Source organism: Pyxicephalus adspersus, chromosome 9 (assembly GCF_032062135.1).
Source record: "Pyxicephalus adspersus chromosome 9, UCB_Pads_2.0, whole genome shotgun sequence".
In the NCBI taxonomy this organism is placed as follows: Eukaryota; Metazoa; Chordata; class Amphibia; order Anura; family Pyxicephalidae; genus Pyxicephalus; species Pyxicephalus adspersus.
In genome coordinates, this window is record NC_092866.1 from 10,283,637 (window position 1) to 10,305,251 (window position 21,615).

Consider the following 21,615-nt stretch of genomic DNA (forward strand, 5'->3'; position numbering starts at 1 on the left):
TTTTTATAACTTGGAAAAGTTAACTGTTAGCTGCAGGATATTATTCCTGGGTTTAACTATGCTTTAATGTAAATATAAAGCACCTCTCATGTATGACATTTTAAAACATATCCATTTTCAGTACCAAACAGAAGATAGTATGACCTTATAGCCTGAAACCTTTGGAACAACCATAAGAGTGGAGATTCAGATTGTTACAACTGGCCATTGGTGACAGGTTCCCTTTATGATAAGCGATATGTGGATCCCTTTTAGCTCACCTTGCCACCCACAAGAGGCAGAATGTGCATCTTCCCCGTCTGACAGTCCTTCACCGACGAGACGATTAGGCAGGTACCACAGAGAACCACCAGCCTCTCCGCCCACTTGTGTAGCTGAGTCTTGCCTTTACGTACGTTAAAAACACCCGAAAGCAAAATCCGGTCCAACTGCTCCACAGAGCTTGGTTTTTCTAACAATAAAGATAGGAAAATTATTATATCTAAAGTAGTTTTTAGATTCAGGAACCCCAACAAATAGGCTCAATTTCTTGAGTACACAGCAGCAGCTTATATGGAAGAAGGCTACTCTCTTAGAAACTCTGCCTAGATCTGTGGATTAGACTGACCAATCGAGGTTGGTACATACCGTAACTCTTAAAGTAAACCCCCCCAAAGAAAAAAAATATATATCTACATACTCAAGTATAAACCAAGACCTTTTTTTTTAATGGTTCAAAAGCCATTAGAAAAAAAGAATCCTGGTTTATACTCAGCTCACACCACTAGATGGTGTTGTGTCCTCATGTAAACTTTATACCAATTTCCTGCAGTCTGACCCTTTATTAGAGTTTGACAACACTTAACATTAGGACACAGCACCATCTACTGGTGGACAACAATAATGTACAAAAGATCATATAGAAGCAAGTGATCCAATATAACCAACTGAAAGTACCTACTTACTATAGTACAAAATATGCAGACTGAGCTCATGCAATTTTATTTTTTCCCTGTTTAAAACAAACACACCAAGGATGTTTATATTCACATTAATCTTGGCAGGGAGAAGCTGAAGTCTGTAGGTGGTCAAAAAGTGGACAGGGCAATAGATGCCAAAGTTAGTATTCCCAGTTGTTGTTGTTGCCATAAGGATACAGTTACACCTATAATTCTGTCCAATAAGTATGTCAAATTTTTCCATCGTCTTTTTATTATACTCCAACTGGTCAGCGTCCTTGTATTGCAACCCAATTTTTCAGTAATCACCCAAAAACAACTGGTTAATGAAAAGTGCTGGGTGGTGCGCCCTGCTAAAAGAGGCTGGGGAGAACACTCAAGTAATGGGAAATCCAACATGTCACAGCTGTCATCAGAACAAGAGATATGGGGGAATCTTTAAGTGGTATCATTTTCCGTGAACATTAAATATAAATTGATGCCTTGCAGCTGACTACAAGTATTCGATGTACCATCTAATTGTTCAAAAACTAATCTGTATAAGACAATAGTTTGTATTAAAAAAAGAAACCCAAAACTCCTAGCCTGATCAGTTGTTGGTGTTAACAATGTTTGCTCAAACATTGATGTGAAAAACTGATCAATAGAGAATATTTTTGATCAATTTGATGTTATTATCTAATGAATAAAAATATTGAAGAGTGTATATCCAGACTATATCTGTCCGGCTAGATACAAGAAACTCGTTTGAATGTATGATAAACCAAGTACAGACTGACATTACGGGAACCCAAACCTGATTTGCTACATTGTTTGTTGTAACTTTTTGTCATATTTGCACATTTTTATTGTGACAATTACAGCCTAGGGTGACGAAAGGTTTACGGAGAAGAACATGTGATAGACCCATCCTCACCCTGCCAATTCCACCATACGTCGTCAGCAACTGCAGCGCCTGCAGCTGTTTTACGAGCAGATTAGAGGCAGTTTTTTTAAAACAAATATGGGTGCCTCATGACCTGCCGGCTGTAAAGAGATTATTGCAAGTCTGCAGAGCTCAGGGCCAACTGTGCAAAAGAGGGAACGACAGGTGAGAGCTTTGTCACCTGGACAGAATGAACAGCAATCAGATCCTACAGGAAAAAGCACTGGTGCAGGCAATGACCGCTCTCTTTATACATACACACACTTCTGCTTCTAAAAAGCTGCCCATCCATCATATTGATCCTCTTGGTTCAATACTTTGAGCCACTGACTCAGGATCAGCATACTGATAAGGACTTGACTGTTAACGTGACAGGTTAACTTTAAAACAACCAACGGTATAGACAGAGAGTAATCAAATAATTTGCTTTCCTGCTCCAGGTTCCCTTCAGTGCTTCTCATATGCCTAAAAGGCACTGGGTCATGTGATCTTTGCGGATGGAGGATGAGTGTTTGGATGGTGTGAGCCAGCAATCATATGACGGTCTGGGTTTTGTTTATTTAAGATACACTTGAGGCAACATGGAATAGGATTTTCTTGACAATACCCCTATTAAAGTGGAGCTAAAGGTATGGATCAGGCAAGGTCGCTCCAGGGAATAGTTGTTGTTCTTCAGGATACCCGGCTTCCCCTGTGCTTGCTGGGACTGAATGAACCCACGGGTGCCTGTTCACACTTGTAAATCAGAACAATAAAAACAACATTCCATATCAGAACAATAAAAACAACATATGACTACACAACCCAAGTCTCTTCTAGTGTCTATAACTAAAGGGAAGGGTTCTGAGATCATCACTTAAGACGGTTGAGAACAACGTACTTGGTAACAATCAGCATAGGCAGAGAGAAGTGTTTTTGGAAGAAAACCAGCACACTTAGGTAGCCTTATGTTTTAATGTTAGAATACTACTATAAGGGCTCATGTTGACGGGTGTTGTTCGCAGGCCCACTCAACATCAGGAGTGCCGACCCAATGCATAAAGTACACCTTTGATCACAACCATCACAAACGAATATAATACATAATAATCACACATTGGTTGGAGCAGCCTTTCTCAAACTTTTTAGTCCAGGGAAATCCTTGAAATAAGTTTAAGGTCTTAGGGAACCCTGAGTAAAACCATTGGAGGTCAGTGAAATAAAATACACCTTACACTGGTGGATAGTGATGTATCCGTAAATGTCCTCTTTAGGGATAGCTTTAAAGAGCTTTAGTGTCATGCGACTGCCACAGAAAAATGAAGTCACCATCACATGGGAGCTCAATTAGCCAAAGCTCATGGAACCCCAGAAACCTCTTGAGGAACCCTGGATACTAATGGATGGGTTAGATCAGAGTTTCCCAACCAGAGTTCCTCCGGAGGTTGCTAAGGGTTCCTTGAGCAATGAACAATTTGCACCTCTCAGGTCAGTTTCACTGACACCAATGGTCTTTTTTGCTATCTGTAAGGGTGACATTCTTACCAATGTATATGTTATTCTTCACACTGAACCCCACATGGTTATACCTTGAGCTGTGGATAGTAACAGAAATATAGCAGGGGTTCCCTGAAGACCTTAAAGTTGTTTCAAGGGTTCCCCCATGTTAAAAAGATTAAGAAAGTCTGGGTTAGGTAGTCTGACCATCATCTAACATCTAATACCGGCCTAGGTGGTCAGTTATCGCATACAGCAATCTTACATAACCTGTCAAACATAGAAGAAGCAATTTACCACTGAAAAATCTGATCATGCAGCCAAGATCTGAGTGGGCTGCCTCCTCTTGTATTCTCAAGGGGTCCCGAAATCCCAGGTCTGACAGGTACTTGTAGATGATGTGCAGGGGACGTTCCTCGGGTTCCAGCCTCCTGTACATGGAATATAACATTCAGCTAACAAATTGCAAATAGTAAACTTTAGGTCACATCCCAATGGACTGGGAATGCTTCCATTATTCTAAGGAATTTTTAAATTGCATTACCATAAGGTAGAGGTTTTTAGGTTAGCTATAGTCAAATATTAAATACAAAGGTGACATTCAAGCAAAAGGTGCTTTACAAGTAGGGGAAGGAACCCCATTTTTTTTTGTCTCCTCCCTACCGCACCCTGTGAATGGACAGTAACATCTCAACTCCTATCAGCTCATTCACTATACTATAGCACCCCTGATTAATACCTTGTGCTATCTCCCTTTTCCCAATTAGCGCTGCTGCAAGAAACTCATACAATATCGAATTCAGGTAATTCACTGCGCACATTTTAAAAATATTTTAAATGCAGCTGTAACCATGTGCGTCTTTATGCCGGGAATTCAGCTTTTAGTGACTGTATCTAGCAGACAGGTCCTCTTTAATGAGACTCATAGTGAATATGATATCAGGGAAGAATTGTGAAGCAGATAAAAGTAGATTTATCATCTTGCGTTACACTATAAATAGAATGATATTCCAACAACATGGCGTCATCTATCATCGTCTTAATCACCATCAACTTTTCTATGCGAGCGTAAAAGATTTGATACATAAACATCTCTATCGGAGCACAACATAACTTCCAGACAAACTAGGCCAATGTTTAATATTTGCTCAGGGGAAACAATCACTTAGTGATGTGGACAAGTGGATTAGCAATGATATAAATGTTCATTGAATGACACAATGAGGAAAGTCTTCACTCTGCCCAAGCAAACAAGCTCAGTCTTATTGAATAGGATGTAGGTATCATCCGTAGTTTATCCCGCTGCTTTACCAACAAGGAAATGGCTGATGAAATTTCTTTCAGGTGTTTCATCTATTTTATCCAATGGTTATAATGATGGTGGTATTTTGGGGCAGAATAACGAATTTTCCAAAGTTCCACCAGGAATGTAAGCATTCTTGATTAATTGCACAAGCAGTGAGTTTCTGATTGGTTCATTGTTCCGCTTTTTTACAAATTGTTTTCAGAAATCATCCACCTCTTTTACCTGCCCTGTATGGGTTCTATAGTGCATCAGCCATATGTTTTAGGACTTCCTGCCCCCGTAACTATGCCCAATCCAGCCAATGACATGTCTTTAAAGAATCTGTCCACCATGACGGAGTCACTTTAGGGACTGTGAGGTCATTAAAAAATTATTAGACTGGTGTATATTACCTGCATATGACCTCTTCCTAAATTGCACCAACCTGCTATACTGTTGCTTTTGCATTCCCATTGACTTGTACTGAGAGAAAAGCAGTTTTGATAGAACAAAAGGTCCCTTGGCACAAGTCCTATTGAGCATTTTAAACGTCCCCCTAAGACCAGAAACAACGCTTTCTGTGTGTCCCCTTCAGTGTTAGTTTCACTTGGTTATTAGGTGCTTGACCTCTCTGATGTCTAAGTAAACAGCCTACCTGTTCTTATCCTTTTAAACAAGAATTCCCTTTCACTGTTACTGAATTGAAAATGAAAAACATGATCCTGCAAAAGAAGAGAGTTGGTACCCAACTACCCACACTATAGATTATCTCTCTTTCAGAGATACAGCCAATGGTAGAATTTTTAGTATCGGACACTTTCTGGTGTGTCTGATGAACACCTTTCTCCATATCGCAAGGTTCCATCCTCTGGACCACCGCTTGGTGGCCAAGGATGCTGTCAAAGAATGTAGCATAAGAAAGTTTAGCTTAACACTACCCACCAATCACATTTCCCTTTGTCTTTCATCTGAACTTCCATTGACACAAACCACAATGTGCATGCACTCATAGAATCTGCAGTCTTTTTAGCTACCTGCACATTAAATAGCATTGACATGTATGCACTGGACAGATCCATCATCAGCTTCAAGTAATTGCAGGACCAAGACAGCTTGAAAGCTTGTTTATGAACGGATAGGAATGACTTTGCAAAGGGGATAGGCTTAACAATTGGCACAGACATAATGTTTATGGTCCATGATTAAAGTTCAATTTTAAAGGAAGAGTACTAAATATTGGTGTCAGGGTTTTCCTAATCTATAAGGGACAAACGGTTCTTGGCCTCATCATCAACATGGAGACACTTATGATATAATGTTCATCTTACCTGACAAGATCTCCATTGAGCTGTATGTACAAATTCTCCATTCCTTCACATGAGCAGATCTCGGAGGCCATAGTGTCCACTGTACAGAGCACAACATGGAGATCAGGAATAGACGAGCCATGATCTGATCCGCATACAAAAACACATCCACGGTTTGGGTCTTCTCTCAGCCATTCTCGCTCACGGGAACCCAGGCAGCACTTCTGAGTCAAGCAGGTCTTGCTCGTACTTCGCTTCATATTTCTCTGTAGAAGAACAACAGCTGTTATATATTCAATTATTTTTGGGTACCCACAACAAGTCATTATACTAAGGTGCCCTAAAAGGCCACAGCTGCCCAGCACTTGACAGGACCCAACTTTCTCCAATAACTTCCCAACAGTCATCGAATAACTTTATCAGTTTGAAAGCAATTGTTCTAGAAAGTACCAATAAACACTGAAAAGAGAATCATAAGACCATTCTATTAGAAACTCAAAGTTTGTAGACACCCGTCATGTGACCATCACAACCTTGTGGAAAAAGTTTGGTGAAGACCTGTGCCCTGTGTACAAAGCCAGCAAAGCCAAAGACTTTTGGGTTGAACTGGAACACCAAATGTGAGCCAGGTCTTCTTATCCAACCTGGTAAAAAGGATTCTCTTTGGGCTGAGTGGACACAAACGGGTACAAGAACTCATAGAATGTTTCCCAAGTGGGGGCTAGTGCAGCCACAAAGGGGCAACTCCATATTAAAGCCCATGGTTCAGAAATAGGATGTTCAATATTAATGTGGCAGGTGTTCACAAAACATTTGGCCATATAGTAGGATATTAATATTTTTAAACAGTATTTATATGGTGCAATTATGTTATGCAACAAACAGGGATACATGGAACACAAGCAATCCAACATCTGACCATTAGGAATGAGCATAATAAGGAGCATCATGCTAACTTTGTAGTGTGCATTTTTGCCTTGCTGATTTAAGCTCAGACTTCCCACCCTGGACCCTTTCTACAGTTTGCAGGTTCTCTGCTTCTTTAGTTGGGTTTTTATTTATCTCTGGGTTTTTGCTTGGGTCTGGAAACAAACGGAAAGATCATAAAATGTCTATGCAGACAGTGTCCTTGCAGGGAGCAGACCCCAGATCCAGAGCCACAGAACAAGAGAATACCAACAGCACAGCCATGGTGCAGACTGATACTATTTTCAAATGCCGTAAAAGTAACCTGTGGCAATTTCAAAGCAGAACAGGAAAGTCAACAAGAATATATTCTCAGCAGTTAGGCTATGTACACCTGTTCTGCTGCTGGAAGCGATTTTTTGTGGTTATTTTTAGCGACAACATTGCAAATAAGCGATGTGCACACAGGACTGTTCAGTTCTATGGAGGAGGAGGATGAGCGGAAGGCACCCTGTTGTGTCCTCAATAGGAAATTAAAGTGGTCGTTCCTGGGAGATCTCTAAAAAAAAAAAAAAAAAAACATTGGGAGACCCCTGTAGACACATTAGACGATTGCCCAAGATGATCATGAACAATTGTCCCAGCCTTTCTCCACCTTTTTAAGGTGTGGGAACCCTTAAAATACCATTAGGATCTACAGGGAATTCCTTCTAAAATGATTATATCCACAGCTCACAGTATATTAATATGGTAGTCATTGGGAACAACGAATCTTACATTTCTGGCGATTGGGAAGAATGTCCCTTACAGATAGCCAAAAAGATCATTGGCGTCCCTTAAACACAAATTGCTCATTGCTTAAGGAACGCCCAGCAACCTCTGGAGGAACCCTGGTTGAGAAACACTGACACTCCACCCACGAGGACTAAAAACTCCCAGACAATATTTTTCTTTTATGTTTGAGTGGACCGGATAGAACCGTGTTCGTCCCACAGACAAGCCTTGGCAAGAACAGGTGTACTTTACACTCTGAAGCCATTAGCAGGTTTTAAATAGGACTTTAGTCATGGGAAGTAAGACTTTAAAGTTCCGAAAGATAATAAAAGATTACCACCTCCATCAGGTTATGTATTCATTAAAAATCAATCAATGCATTTTTAAATACAGCTCATGTAAGCACTTGAATATGCTTTTTATGACCTGTAATCTACAACATGTCAGGATTCAGATTGGGAGAGGAAAGGCAAACAATATTCTTGCCCCATAGCTTTGAAGAATGCTGATAATCCAGTGGCTGACAGGAGGAATTGACAAAGTGATGACTTTATTGCTGCCCAGGGGCATGGGAACTTGGGGGGTCAGATAGTGTCCAAGCTGTGTCAACTGATTACATTGTAGGAAAGTGATGGTACTGTATTGGCCGGGCTGCCTAAACTAAATAAGACTGGGGATTTTTCATATGTAGGTGCCCTGATTTATTAAAGCGGACCTAAACTCAACATTTTTACTTTACATAAAAGGGTAGAAAACTGCACCTTTAAGTCTTGATGGCTGCGGAGACCAGAACTGAATGGGAGTGCAGAGCCTCCCGGGATACCTACGCCATGGAGGCTCTGGCTGCTCCTTCCGCATGCTTGAACTTGGGCATGTACAGAAGGGGAAAGAGATGCCAATCTCACGCATTTGCAGTGAGATCGGCTCTTTTTTTTTTTCCCTCTTTACAGCGGGCTAAGTCACCCGATTCTGCACCTGTGTGGTGCAAGATCGCATGTCGAAGCAAGAAGACCGGAAGAGAAGATTAAAGATGGCAGCGACGAAGAAGAATTCTAGGATAACGTGGGACTAGATTGAGGTAAAGTTCAGCGCAATTGAGGGATCTGCGGGATTCAAGGTAAGTGAGCTTTAGTTCCGCTTTAAAGCCCTCCAGGACTGGAAAACAAACTATCATGGAGGAACCTGGGTGATCCAACAAGCATGGAATGGATTTCTCTAAATCATTTGCTATTATTTAGCAAATGTTTTCAATCCTGAACCAGATCTATCCCAGGTCCTATTGTAGTCTATCTTCTCCAGTCCTGAAGATCTTTAATTAATCAGATCCAATGTCTTCTAGCTCTTCCAGACATCTATACCAGCAACAAATACCTAGGAGGAACATTTTCCACAATTCCAAGATTTCCTCTCACTTTCTGTTGTGTCTCCAGGAGCTAAAGTCAAATTTTCACAATTTTTTTTATGGCAGATGTATTTAATAATTGTCAGGTGATTACAATAATTTCCATAGCAATTAGCCACCTCAACAGGTAGATAAGTATTTAAACATATGTGGTACACATCAAAGTGACCCCTTTTATTTGCAATAGGCGTCATATCCTAATTACTAGACAGTTTTCCTATAGAGAACAATATTTTCATTTAGAACACATGGGTGGAAGAAAGGTCCCAGGCCCCTAGGGGCTTCCTCAGGGGATAATGAGAGGCATTAAACAACTAAGTAGCCTATGTGTTTCACATTGTGAAAAGTCATGCAATGGATGGAGATTAGGATGGAGCCTGTTAGTGAATGAGAAAGGCGCTGTATTTCGGCCAACATTGAAGTTGACAGACACTGAACTCCCTGGTGGTTGGTGGGATCGCATCAAAAGGGAAGATATAAAAGACAGAATGAGCTTCCTCTCTGATTTATAATACACCATTAAATGTTTTTTTTATACTACAAGCAGTGTCGTGTTCATGCTCGGTTGAGGATCTGACATGTCATGGATCCATGAACGACCAACGGGGAACAACCGTCAATGAAGAATAGCATTGTGGAATACCGATAACTCGTTCTCTCCCCTCTCCATAAAACAGAATGGGCATGGTGTGTACAGCGATCATTCATTCATCTGTCACTGATGATCATGAAAGATCGGTGTGTACACAGCCTCAGTACCAGAATTCGAATTTATACAGGTCCTCTGCAGTCTCTGTACAAAATTAAAAAAAAAAGGGGAAAAAAAGAAGCAGCACAAGGAGCTCATCAGATGATCTGCAATGCAAAAAGAATGCCGATATGATAAGAGAACGGAGTAACAGAGATACGAGCTCACCGGTGTATTGCTTCTCCTTCACTGTCCAAGCACAGGGGCTCTATTTATAAAAAAGGAAATCAGACATTCCCTGGTGGGGAACCTTCAAGATCCATGTGTTTCAATAGCAGTAATTGAGAATATTTGAGGGAATGGTAATTTACCTTATTTATAAATGGAACTGAAAGAGAAAAAACTGCGTTGAAAAGAAATGAGGTCCCTTTCCTACCAGGCAAAGCAAAATAAACCTTATGAATGGCCAGAAACGTAAAACATTTGGAAGGTAAAAGATATTCTCATATTTGTATTTTAACTTTTTTTATATATATATATATATATATATATATTTTTATATTGTATTTTTCATTATGTTTTTATGTAAGCTGTTTACCCGGAATTTACCTGTAGCCGTTCCATACTTTAAAAAGAAAAGTTTTGTCTATAGATGCCCTTTGGTGTGGGGAAATATTAATTATTCACAATCTTGCCTACAAGGCTTTATTCATTGAAGATATACATTTATATTTGGAAATAGTTCCGGTTATAACGAGTTCTCCTAAATGCTCAGAATTCAGAGAAAATTCCATGTCTGTCCGACATTATGCGACTAGACAAAACCGCCTGCGCCCTGTGGATGACACCCTGCACGCTATTAGCAATGTAATTATGTGATTTAATTCTCAGAAAGTGTAATATTTCAGTGGAAATGGGAGGTTCTCTACCTCTAAAATATGTTGTAAAAAAATGTCAAAACTAAAGATTTTGCAAATGATAAAATATAAAAAATGGCTCCAGGTTATGGCAAGTGTGGGTGATAGTGGTGGCCATATGGAGGTGCAAAGTGTGCAGCTGCACAAGGGCCCCCAAACCCAGGGGCCACAAGTCAATTCTACACAGGGTAGGTCATGACTGCCACTAGGGGGTGACATCACCCAAGTCTTACTGCTGCCAAATGCGCATTCGCTGTCCCCTGAGAATGCATACCTGCAATGAACTAGCACTCATTCTTACAGGAATTTAGGCCAGCGGGGTAGCATTGCGATGTCACCGGAAGGCAGAATGAAGGAAAATGATTTCTCCTTTTTGGGTAATCTCCATTGTTTGAGGTTATTTTACCACTGTTTGGATGTCAGAGTAGTGAACTTTGCAGGATCACCCAGGTTCTCCCATGACAATCTATCTTTTCCAGTCTTGCAGAACTTAAATAAATCAGGCCCAATGTGCTGCAAATTTTCAGTGGGGCATAAAGTGTAAAGAACCCTGCGAACATATTTAAAATGGGACGCCATGTTCTTTTACAAAACTGCTAGGAGGAAGAAGATTTATTTGTTTATAAGATTAAAACTGAAAGCCTGGAAATTATACAGCATTGGCTACAGATCCTGTGACGTGATCCCTGGATTCTGGCTGCATTAGATTACATAGAACTCAGGTGAACGGAGTAAAACGTATGACTTTGGGAGTGTTGCAGCGTCATACCATCTATCACACCTGAAAGATATTTTTATCATCATATCACTTTTATGTTACACGTCATTATAGAGGATGGCTGAATCGAACACATTGCTACCATGAGAACCCTCATAAAGCTCCATCTACAAGGTATTAAAGTCCTTTTAGCCTGGCCATAAAAACCGCTTGCTCATCATTTATTTACACCTGCCAACCCTTGTAAAGCCGTATTTTTTTATTTTGTTTTACTGACGACAGTTTATGCCATAACCAACTCTAAGACAACACAGGAAATACAAAAACAACACAGGAAATACAAAAACAACACAGGAAATACAAAAAAATAATAATTGTTTGTAGACTTGACAGCTTAAAAAAGGCCAGAGAATATTTACCATTTTCCCAATTAAAAATTTAATTTAAACCCACCTGTATTTTGCTTATTCTTTCCAACTCCTCCCCCCACATCCAATAATTACCATACCAATGTACCTGGTACATGGCTTTTCTGTGGTAATATGTTGAGCCTCTATGACTGGAAGGACTCAAATCCAATAAATGGGGGCCAGGGACAGCCAGGCTGGAGAGGAAGGAGATAGATGATGATGGATGTTTTTCAGGCAGGAAATGAGGCAGGCGCTGTCTGGCTTGCTGCAGTTTCTATTGCACATTGTGGGAAGATCAGAGTACGGAATTTAGAAGCGCCAATACAGCTGTGCAAGACTTAGGAACAGACTGGAGTATTTTTAATGAAATAATAGGGGGAGTAACACACAAAGGTACCGGTATATACTCTTCACAAATGTATATAAATAAAGTATTATCTGTGGAAAACGTTTGTATATCAACATACAACTGAATATGGGCATTTTTATACAGAAATATCAGGGTCTCTGCAAAATATAACACCTGTACACAGGTAGAAGATGGTTGTCCTTTAAAAAGCTAAATCTTCTATATAGTAAAGTCTCTGAGATGTAGAACACCTGTATACAGGTATAAGGCAAGGTCTGCAACCAGCCACACCTTAAAATAAACGAGTGCCTAGAATAAATGAAATGTTTACTGGTATATAACATCTACAACATCCATTTCATCTGTATGTAAACTCCTGTCTATGAGTCTGTAGCACCTGTACACAGGTATATGATAGTAGTTCCTACAACACATTCCACCTATACCAAGACTCCTGTCTATAAGACAGACAGCACCTGTACACAGGTATATTATGGCAGTGCCTACAACAAATTCCATCTGTACCCAACACCTTTATATGGGACCAGCAGCACCTGTACACAGGTATATAATGCTTGTCCCTACAATACATTCCACCTGTAACTAATAATAATAATTATTAATGGCAGTGCCTACAACACATCCCAGCTGTACCCAGTCACCTATACACAGGTATTAAATGCTAGTTCATACAACACATTGCACCAGTACCTAAACACCTGTAAACAAGGTATATAATGGTAGCCTCTACAACACATTCCACCTATACCCAGACAGCTGTCTATGAGACTAGCAGCACCTCCAATAAAGTTTAATTTAGTAGTCCCCACAACACATTCTATTTGTACCTAGACACCTTTATATGCAACTAGCAGCACCTGTACACATGTAAATAATGCTAGTCCATACAACACATTCCACCTGTACCCATACGTGAGTATATGATGATAGTCTGTACAACACATTCCATCTGTATTTACACACCTGTCTATGAGATGCACCTGTACACAAGTATGTGATGATGGTATTCCCTACAACACATTCAACCTGTACCCAGACACCCGTCTATGGAACCAATAGCACCTGTACAAAGGTATATGATGATCATCTCTAAAACACATTCCACTTGTACCTAGACACCAGTACCTGTACACAGGTATATAATGGCATTCTGTACAACACATTCCATCTGTATGTGAACCTTTATCCATGAGACTAGCAATATCTGTGCACAGGTATATGATGTTAGTCTCTACAACGCATTCCAACTGTACCGTGGACAACTGCCTACGATACCAGCAACACCTGTAGTCAGGTATATGCTGGTAGTCTTCTCTACAATACGTTCTATCTGTATCTAGACACCTGTCTATGGGACTGGCACACACAGGTATATATCCCGATCCCTGCACAGATAGGGCTGTGTATAGTACAGGTGACACCTGGACACAGGTATATATCATCTCAGCATACACATTTCTGTTTGTAGTAGAGGTGATCCCTGCACAAACTGTAATGCCTGTAGTACAGGTGACGCCTGGACACAGCATATAGGTACAAAGCACTGATCCCTGCACACACAGGGCAGTCTGTAGTACACCTGCAAACAGGTATATAGCATTGATCCCTGCACACACAGGGCAGTCTGTAGTACACCTGCAGATCCCTGCACACACAGGGCAGTCTGTAGTACACCTGCAAACAGGTATATAGCATTGATCCCTGCACACACAGGGCAGTCTGTAGTACACCTGCACACAGGTATATAGCATTGATCCATGCACACACAGTCTGTAGTACACCTGCACATAGGTATGTAGTATTGATTCCTGCACACAGGTATATAGCATTGACCCATGCACACACAGTCTGTAGTACACCTGCACATATAGTACACCTGCACATAGGTATGTAGTATTGATTCCTGCACACAGGTATATAGCATTGACCCATGCACACACAGTCTGTAGTACACCTGCACATAAGTATATAGTATTGATTCCTGCAGACAGTCTGTAGTACACCTGCACACACAGTCTGTAGAACACCTGCACACACAGTCTGTAGAACACCTGCACACAGGTATAAAGCATTGATCCCTGCACACACAGGGCAGTGTGTGTAGTACACCTGCACACAGGTATATAGCATTGATCCATGAGCAAAGTCTGTAGTACACCTGCACATAGGTTTATAGTATTGATTCCTGCACACACAGTTTGTAGTACACCTGCACACAGGTATATACCATTCATCCTTGCACACACAGGGCAGTCTGTAGTACACCTGCACACAGGTATATAGCATTGATCCCTGCACACACAGTCTGTAGTACACCTGCACACTGGTATATAGCACTGATCCCTGCACACACAGTCTGTAATACACCTGCACACAGGAATATAGCACTGATCCCTGCACACTGGTATAAAGCACTGATCCCTGCACACACAGTCTGTAGTACACCTGCACACAGGTATATGGTATAGATCCCCGCACACACAGTCTGTAGTACACCTGCACACAGGTATATAGCATTTGATCCCCGCACACAGTCTGTAGTACACCTGCACACAGGAATATAGCACTGATCCCCGCGCACACAGTCTGTAGTACACCTGCACACAGGTATATAGCACTGATCCCTGCACACACAGTCTGTAGTACACCTGCACACCGGTATATGGTATAGATCTTTGCACACACAGTCTGTAGTACACCTGCAGCTGATGATCACCTCTGTCCTGTCAGTGTCAGTACTTGCAGTGATCTGTCAGTGGTCTCCATCCCACACCGCCCTCCCCAGCTGCTCACCTTCAGCACCCGGATGGCAGCGCCCCGAGCGCAGCTGCTGCTGGTCCGGCTGGGCTCAGGCCCTCCCTCCCCGGGAGGTCCCGGCACCGGTCTCCGGCCGTCCATTACCAAGGCTCTGCTGCTAAACGACTGACAGCAGGAGGCCGTCCCCGCCCCCAGCCTGAGCGCAGCGGCCAATGACGAGCAGGCTAGCCCACGCTCTGCCAATCTGCACGAAGTCTCCGCCCAGCTTGCGTATTAGCCATCCTGCAGGTACTTGTTCCCGCGGCGGCCATGTCTGCTGAGGGCACCGAAGACCTTGTCAGCCTCTGCCCTTTGCATGACGTCAGGAGAGCGCCGGAAGTGGATGCTGGAGACAGCTGGGCACAGGTGCAGCTCAGTGTAAAAGACAAGTCATAAAAAAACAAAGGCTCTGCTGTAAGGAAGCCAAATATGTTTCTGTCCCATAAAGAAAATCATCAATAAAAACATTGTTTGCTGAAACACTAAACCCCTATATTCCCTTCCACGCAGGGGTCCAATGCCAATTTACTAAAGGGGCCAGCAGAAGAAGCAGCTCTTTCTACTTTATTCCCACTCCCACAGGCTTTGAAGCTGTAACACCATGGCCTCAAAGCTGCTTTTCTTTACCACTTATCATCTATAATGCAAGGCCAGCAGTTCTGCAAGGACACCAAAGCCTTTCCACATCCCAGAGGTGCCAAGAATGAAAACTGTACTTACCTTGAAATTAGTCACTATGACAGCCCCATCTCCAGGAAATGACCCTGGACAGGCCTGAGCCAGGGTCACCGTCTACTTCCTGGACCAAAATGTCGGTTCAGAGATGACCCAGCCAATCAAATCCTGGTGTCTGTGCAGTTCTTTGTGCAGCCTCCTAGCGTGACCTGCTACAATGGATAATGGGGATGTGCCAAAGATTCACGCAGCATGAATGCACAGGAATCACATCATCTTAGCCCAGCCATACAACACAGTTGAAAGACCCAACCCCAGGACGATTGGATAAAGATGGCAGCAACCATACCTGAGCAAGGTGAGTGCAAATAAAAAATTGCGATCAGACAAGAAAGATCATTTTATTGCAGATGGGACATTGCCTGTCTCCTTTGCAATAAAGGACCTGGCTGATCACAATGTTTTTATTTTAAAGGGCAAATGAACTTCAAAGCAAAGGATATTTATACTTTTTGCCCCTTTAGGCTGTAGTTAACCTAGCCTGTCCCTCTATAAATGTATACTTACATTAAGCTGCCAGGGTGGTGCTGCTGGTTTTGCAGAGAGAAATGCAAATCTTGTACTGGCACATTATTACCCCACAGGCTTCCAAGGCTGGAAACGGTCCCATAGAAGTCTTTAGAGGTGCAATACGATAGACACAACACAAGACAGGACAGTGAGTGAACACCATAGGCTGAAGCTAATGGACTACTAAATAAAAGTCACTTGTCCCCATCTGTATATAATAGGAGCAATGTGTTCTGTAGTTTACATAACATCTACTTCCCACCACTACATATCTCCCCCCCTTTTGTGTGTTACTTCCCCCACCTCCTAGATTGTAAGCTCTTCCGTGCAGGGTCCTCTCCTCCTCCTGTGTCACCGCCTGTATTTCTGTCATTTGCAACCCCTATTTAATGTACAGTGCTGCATAATATGGTGGTGCTATATAAATCTGGTTTATTATTATTAATAATAATAATAATAATAATAATAATTGACCACACTGCTTGGGATTCCAATTGTCAGGTCTAACAGGAAATTAGGAGCTCACTTGATTTCTACCATACTTGCAGCATTTTAAATAGACCTTCACTTCCGCAATCTCCCATTATTCCACGGAGGTGCAAAAAGAGTATGACCAGACCCCTATTTAGTTTTATTGACACTGCAGAGAGAAGAACTGGATAAAATCAGGACTTTTTTTAATTCTTTATTTACTCACTTTTTCATAATTTGTTTCAACCAAAAGACGATAATACACAGCAGTCTAAGTAACCCATGAAAATGTTTACACCCTTAATGCTCCCCAATGACTTATTTTTTCGTTATTTTTTTTTTACAAGTTTTAGCTTTTACATCTGAAAAATAAGTCTGCGGTAATCAGCAGTTTATTATCCACCCCACTCACAGATGGAATCTGAATGTTCCTTTCAATGAGACCAGCAGGGGGCATGTTAAGAAGATTGTAACTTACTGAAACAGCAAAAGGGGGGAAAAATGAATGACTTTACAGGACAAAAAAAAAAAAAAAAAAATAGAAGATAGAGTACCAACATGTGGCAATTTAAGAGGCTGCTAAGCCGGTGTTCACATCTGAATGGAGAACAGCACTAAAGCAGCACATAGCTCCCCCCTTACCCTTGCAGTGTAGCCTTTGTTTTTCACAGTCCAAGATCTTGTTCGACTTTTGCACAAAAAGAAAAATATCCATAAAAAGGCATGTGGGCTTTAAATACCTTACAGGTTTCACAGTGGTGGGAAAAGCCAGGAACTGAAATCTCTACTATACCCCCAGCCAATACACCAGAACTGGCAGATGTCCCTCATTATTAGGATAATAATTTCATTTGGGACCTAAAATAGATTTAAAGGGTCAGTCCAATCCAAGCTGATATTTCCACTTAGCAAGAGCTGCTGACTTGTTCTCATCTCGTCTTGGAGGCAAAGTTTCTGAATTGCTGCAGTCAAAGCAAGAGGTGCTGCTTTTCCATGAAAGAGACTCCTCCTGCTGCGACGGGCACAAGTCTTAAGGCTGTGTGGCAGAGAGCTTGCAATTCTGAAAATCTCACATTTGGAATCACCTGATCTGAAATGTCAGTTTTGGCTGGACTGACTCCTCAAATGCTTCCTGTTAGCGGCTAAAGATCTATAAAACAATTAAGAAATTAGCAGCTGAAACTAAAAAAAAAAAAAAATATATATATATACTGATACTGCGGTGAGTGCCTATAGCAAGTGCAGCTTAAATCTGGAAATTCACCATCTCAGTACCGTAATTGTCACATCTACCATACAATCCAAGAGGTCCAACATACCTGCTTATGGGAAGGGTATCTAGCATTGTGAATGCTTACCTGACCTATGCCATACAATGGTTCTCCGTCAGGCACCGTGACCTGTAACGCAGCCCATTGCAATAGACAGCAGTAGCATAGAGCACTTAATAAAAACATGTCTGAACCAGGGACTCACATTAAAGGCTGCAGGACTAGCGTTTTAGGTCATTTATTCAGTCTGAATTCAGAGGAAGGTGCAAGCCAATGCAGGCAGCAGTGGCCATCGCTAGACCTGGGAATTTATCATTAAACGGTATTCTAAAAACACATCTCCCTCCTTTCCGGAGAGAGAGTAAGAAGAGAGTCTGAAGGGCGTGAGTGTGAGTGGAAACATGGCTGCAGGAATGTACAGAAGGAGATGAAGGGGAGGATAAGAACACAAAATCCCATGAGGTCCGCCCAGGGAAAAATCAACTCCTGGCGGAAAAAGGTGAAGCCTGAAGGAGGCCCAACTGCACCCTCCTGAGTGGAGAAAAGGAGAGGCAGCAGCATCCTTGCCTTGCTCCTGTTGCTTCACGCTGTTGCAGAATGTCCCTCAACCGTTTTGTTTTTTTTTTCTGCTACCCCTAAGGCCCAAAGTGCAATCATTGGCAATCCAGGGGCAGAGGCTCCAGCCCAGAGTTCCTTCATCTTGGTCGGGGGTGGGGTGAGTGTAGACACAGCGCTGTCTTATTGCCAGGACTGAGGGGGAAAGTTGCTGACTTCGGCAAGGTCCTGCATAGCTGAGCCCTTATGGTTATATGTCAACTTGATCCGCATGCGCAGTTGTTGCTGTAGAGAAGAAAAATAAAGATAACTAAAAAAATAATTACAGATATCGTTAATCTTTGACTGGGGGGGAGGGGGAGACAGGACTATGTACAAACATGAACAAACACATGCAAAGCTAATATCCAGTGCGACCCATTATAGAAGACCTAACTTACCTTCTGGGGGTTCAGAACTTTGATGACCTGTGTGACACATCCAGCATTGAAGGGTGGAAGGACATTACTGCTTGGGGACAGAAGCTGCAGCTGGAACGTCTGACAAAAAAAAAAAGAAACAGGATTAAAACGTTGCTTGGTTCAAGGTTCCTTGCTCCATCCAAAACTGAACAAAGCGGTTTTGTCTACAAAATCTCTCTAGAATCTTAAAATTGTGCTTTTTTTTTTGCTTAAAATTGGTCTACTAGACCAAAGCAATGCAAGAAGTACAAGTGGCACAAGTACGTACTTGTACATAGCAATATTTATTCTCATCCAGTCTTGCTTTTAAAATACCATTGTTTTACCTTTTCTATAATATTCACCGGATGTTGGCAGGTATGCATGAGTACAGCAATAAGCATATAAATGCCACTTGTCTGATAACATCTACTTCTCCAAACACCACATTAGATTTTTATATTTGCACAACTCATGGGTGGCAGCCCACAGCTTGAATCATGGCTGAAGGCTCTTAGGGGGACAACTGAAGTAGAATGTGGTTATGTTTTTAGAAAGCCATGTACAGTACATGCAGGCAGCCCCTCCCACCATAAATGATGTGCCTGAATTGCAAAAAAGAAGTACACGTAGATTGGGGTAGCTTCAATGGGAGCAACATAAGGCATTTATAACAACTTGTAATTATATAGCACCTACATATTACACAACACTTTACAAAGTCCATCGCCAAATTATTAATTGTCCCTCAAAGGGGCTTACAATCTAGTGTGTTTACCATAGTCAAATGTCATTAAAACAGTCTAAGGACAATTTTGCCAATTACCCACATTGTAGGTTTTTGGCGTGTGGGAGGAAACCCATCCAAACACGGGAAGAACATACAAATTCCTTGCAGATAGTGCCCAGGCAGAGATTGGAACCTTGGACCTAGCGCTGCAAAGGTATGTTATTAAAATGGAAAAGGTATTATTTACCATCTTTTACAAATGTCATTAGCATGTTGATGAAGAGGGAAGGCTAAAAATGAGCACTTTAGGGCTTCAGTTTTATTATCTGGAAGGCTGGTTGTTAATGATGGCCTTTTTCTAGCATACTATACCTTTGGTACTGCTGCCTGGAACACGTAGTCTGTCATCTCGCTGTCTGTGCTGTTAAACGCCTGAGTTGTAATCACAGTTACGCTAGCATTAGTGCTGGACCTTTCAAAGCTGAAGTCTATTTTTAGGCCGTTCTTATTGTAAGCAATGATGGGCGGGATACCTGCTAAAAGATAAAACATAAGATTCTTAATTTGCTCCTCCAATTTCCTTTTTTAGTGACCCCATCAATTTACAAATATCTAGATTAAAAGTTCTCTACAAGTCCACCGTTAGTAAATTCACATCTGTGGTGGCCCATGTCTCCTATCTCTCCTTTATTTCAGTGCCACTGCCTACTCCAGACACTTTAGATTCTGACACTTCGTTAAATCTTAGATGTCTGTCTCCATCTCATGGTATGGTTATCACATCTGAACATGACATCACAGCCAAGTCCTGAAGTGACATAAGATGACAGCCAAGTGACATAAGATGACAGTCACAAAATGAAGTGGGTGACACAGATGACCAGAGATGTGAAGGGGGAAAGAACTTCCAACCATCCAGTTCATTCCTAATAATTATAATCCCTGGGGATACAGTGATCCAACATAAACAGGGCTGCGTAGGAAAAGGTGATTCTGTCCTCATGCACTACAAACCTTCCACAAGTGTTAGATTCCAAAGGCAAGCCTTGAAATGAAGGGCAGGTAAGAGACACAGACTGGAAAGTGAGAAGGTCAGTATACTACCTCTTCTCACACAGAGAACCTAAATCTGAATAGCCAACGGGGTATCTTTAATATCTTCATGACAGAAAAAAGAAAACCAACCTGAAATATCATTAAATAAAGGCTGCACAGAAAGGCCGTCCAGCAAAAGTGGGGGTGCAGACATCTGTGGGACAGGTGCTGGTGGAGCTGCATAGACAAAGATTAAAAAAAATAAAAAACACATCTGCTAAAGATCAAAAATAAAATTACATGTACCTGGCATACACACCCAATCATAAAAGATATCCTAAATGTATTTTTCAAAGTATATGTTTTTAAAGTAAACAATGACACTGCAGAGATATCCTGACAGTAGCACATGAATTTCAGTGGCTATTTCTTATTTTATTTATGGAGGTTCGGAATCACAGAAAGCCATGTACAGCACACTGCTGGCTGGCTTACCCAGGGGTCACAAAATACTTGCATAGCAGAAACTTAGTGATGATGCACGTGCATACAATATATAGGGATTACCTTTTGTTTCTCTGATAAGGCCACAAAAACAAAGGGAAGGGGTTCTAACCATTCAACACTCCCTTCTAAACCTTTAAAAATGACTTGTTTTACTCCATTCTAAATACTATAACAGCAATACAATACCCGATAACCAGTTTTACTTTCTGTACAACCTTTCTCTGGCTAATAAACCAATATAGGTTTCTTTTAAGCCATTTACTAACCTCCAAGGTTCAGGTCTCCAAGTAAATCTAGTAGCTCTCCTCCCACGGTGGACTGCTTTGGAGGTGGTGCAGTAGGTATGACCAGCTGAATATCATTCCCACCTAACAGGTCTAATAAGTCATTTGCCTATTCAGAAAAAGAGAAACAGATATATTAAGTGACCAAAACAAAAACTTGATGAG

At 41.5% G+C, this 21,615-nt stretch overlaps 2 protein-coding genes across 4 annotated transcripts in view; both read right to left on the minus strand.

The window, feature by feature from the left end:
- Positions 1-15,046, minus strand: part of PHLPP2 (PH domain and leucine rich repeat protein phosphatase 2) — a 32,604-nt gene extending 17,558 nt beyond the window's left edge. Inside the window, exons 1-4 of the mRNA XM_072422531.1 lie at positions 14,910-15,046; positions 5,953-6,197; positions 3,637-3,770; positions 261-451 (exon numbers count right to left, since the gene is read on the minus strand). Coding sequence (XP_072278632.1) covers positions 261-451; positions 3,637-3,770; positions 5,953-6,197; positions 14,910-15,014 — 675 coding nt within the window. The 5' untranslated portion in view covers positions 15,015-15,046. The remainder of the gene's footprint in view (positions 1-260; positions 452-3,636; positions 3,771-5,952; positions 6,198-14,909) is intronic.
- Positions 15,047-18,510: 3,464 nt separating this feature from the next.
- Positions 18,511-21,615, minus strand: part of AP1G1 (adaptor related protein complex 1 subunit gamma 1) — a 36,819-nt gene continuing 33,714 nt past the window's right edge. For 2 of the 3 annotated variants that reach the window (XM_072422543.1, XM_072422544.1), the window contains exons 19-23: positions 21,433-21,559; positions 20,810-20,896; positions 19,997-20,160; positions 18,895-18,993; positions 18,511-18,739 (exon numbers count right to left, since the gene is read on the minus strand). In XM_072422543.1, coding sequence (XP_072278644.1) covers positions 18,638-18,739; positions 18,895-18,993; positions 19,997-20,160; positions 20,810-20,896; positions 21,433-21,559 — 579 coding nt within the window. In that variant the 3' untranslated portion in view covers positions 18,511-18,637. The remainder of the gene's footprint in view (positions 18,740-18,894; positions 18,994-19,996; positions 20,161-20,809; positions 20,897-21,432; positions 21,560-21,615) is intronic. The other variant, XM_072422545.1, reaches the window with a different exon arrangement.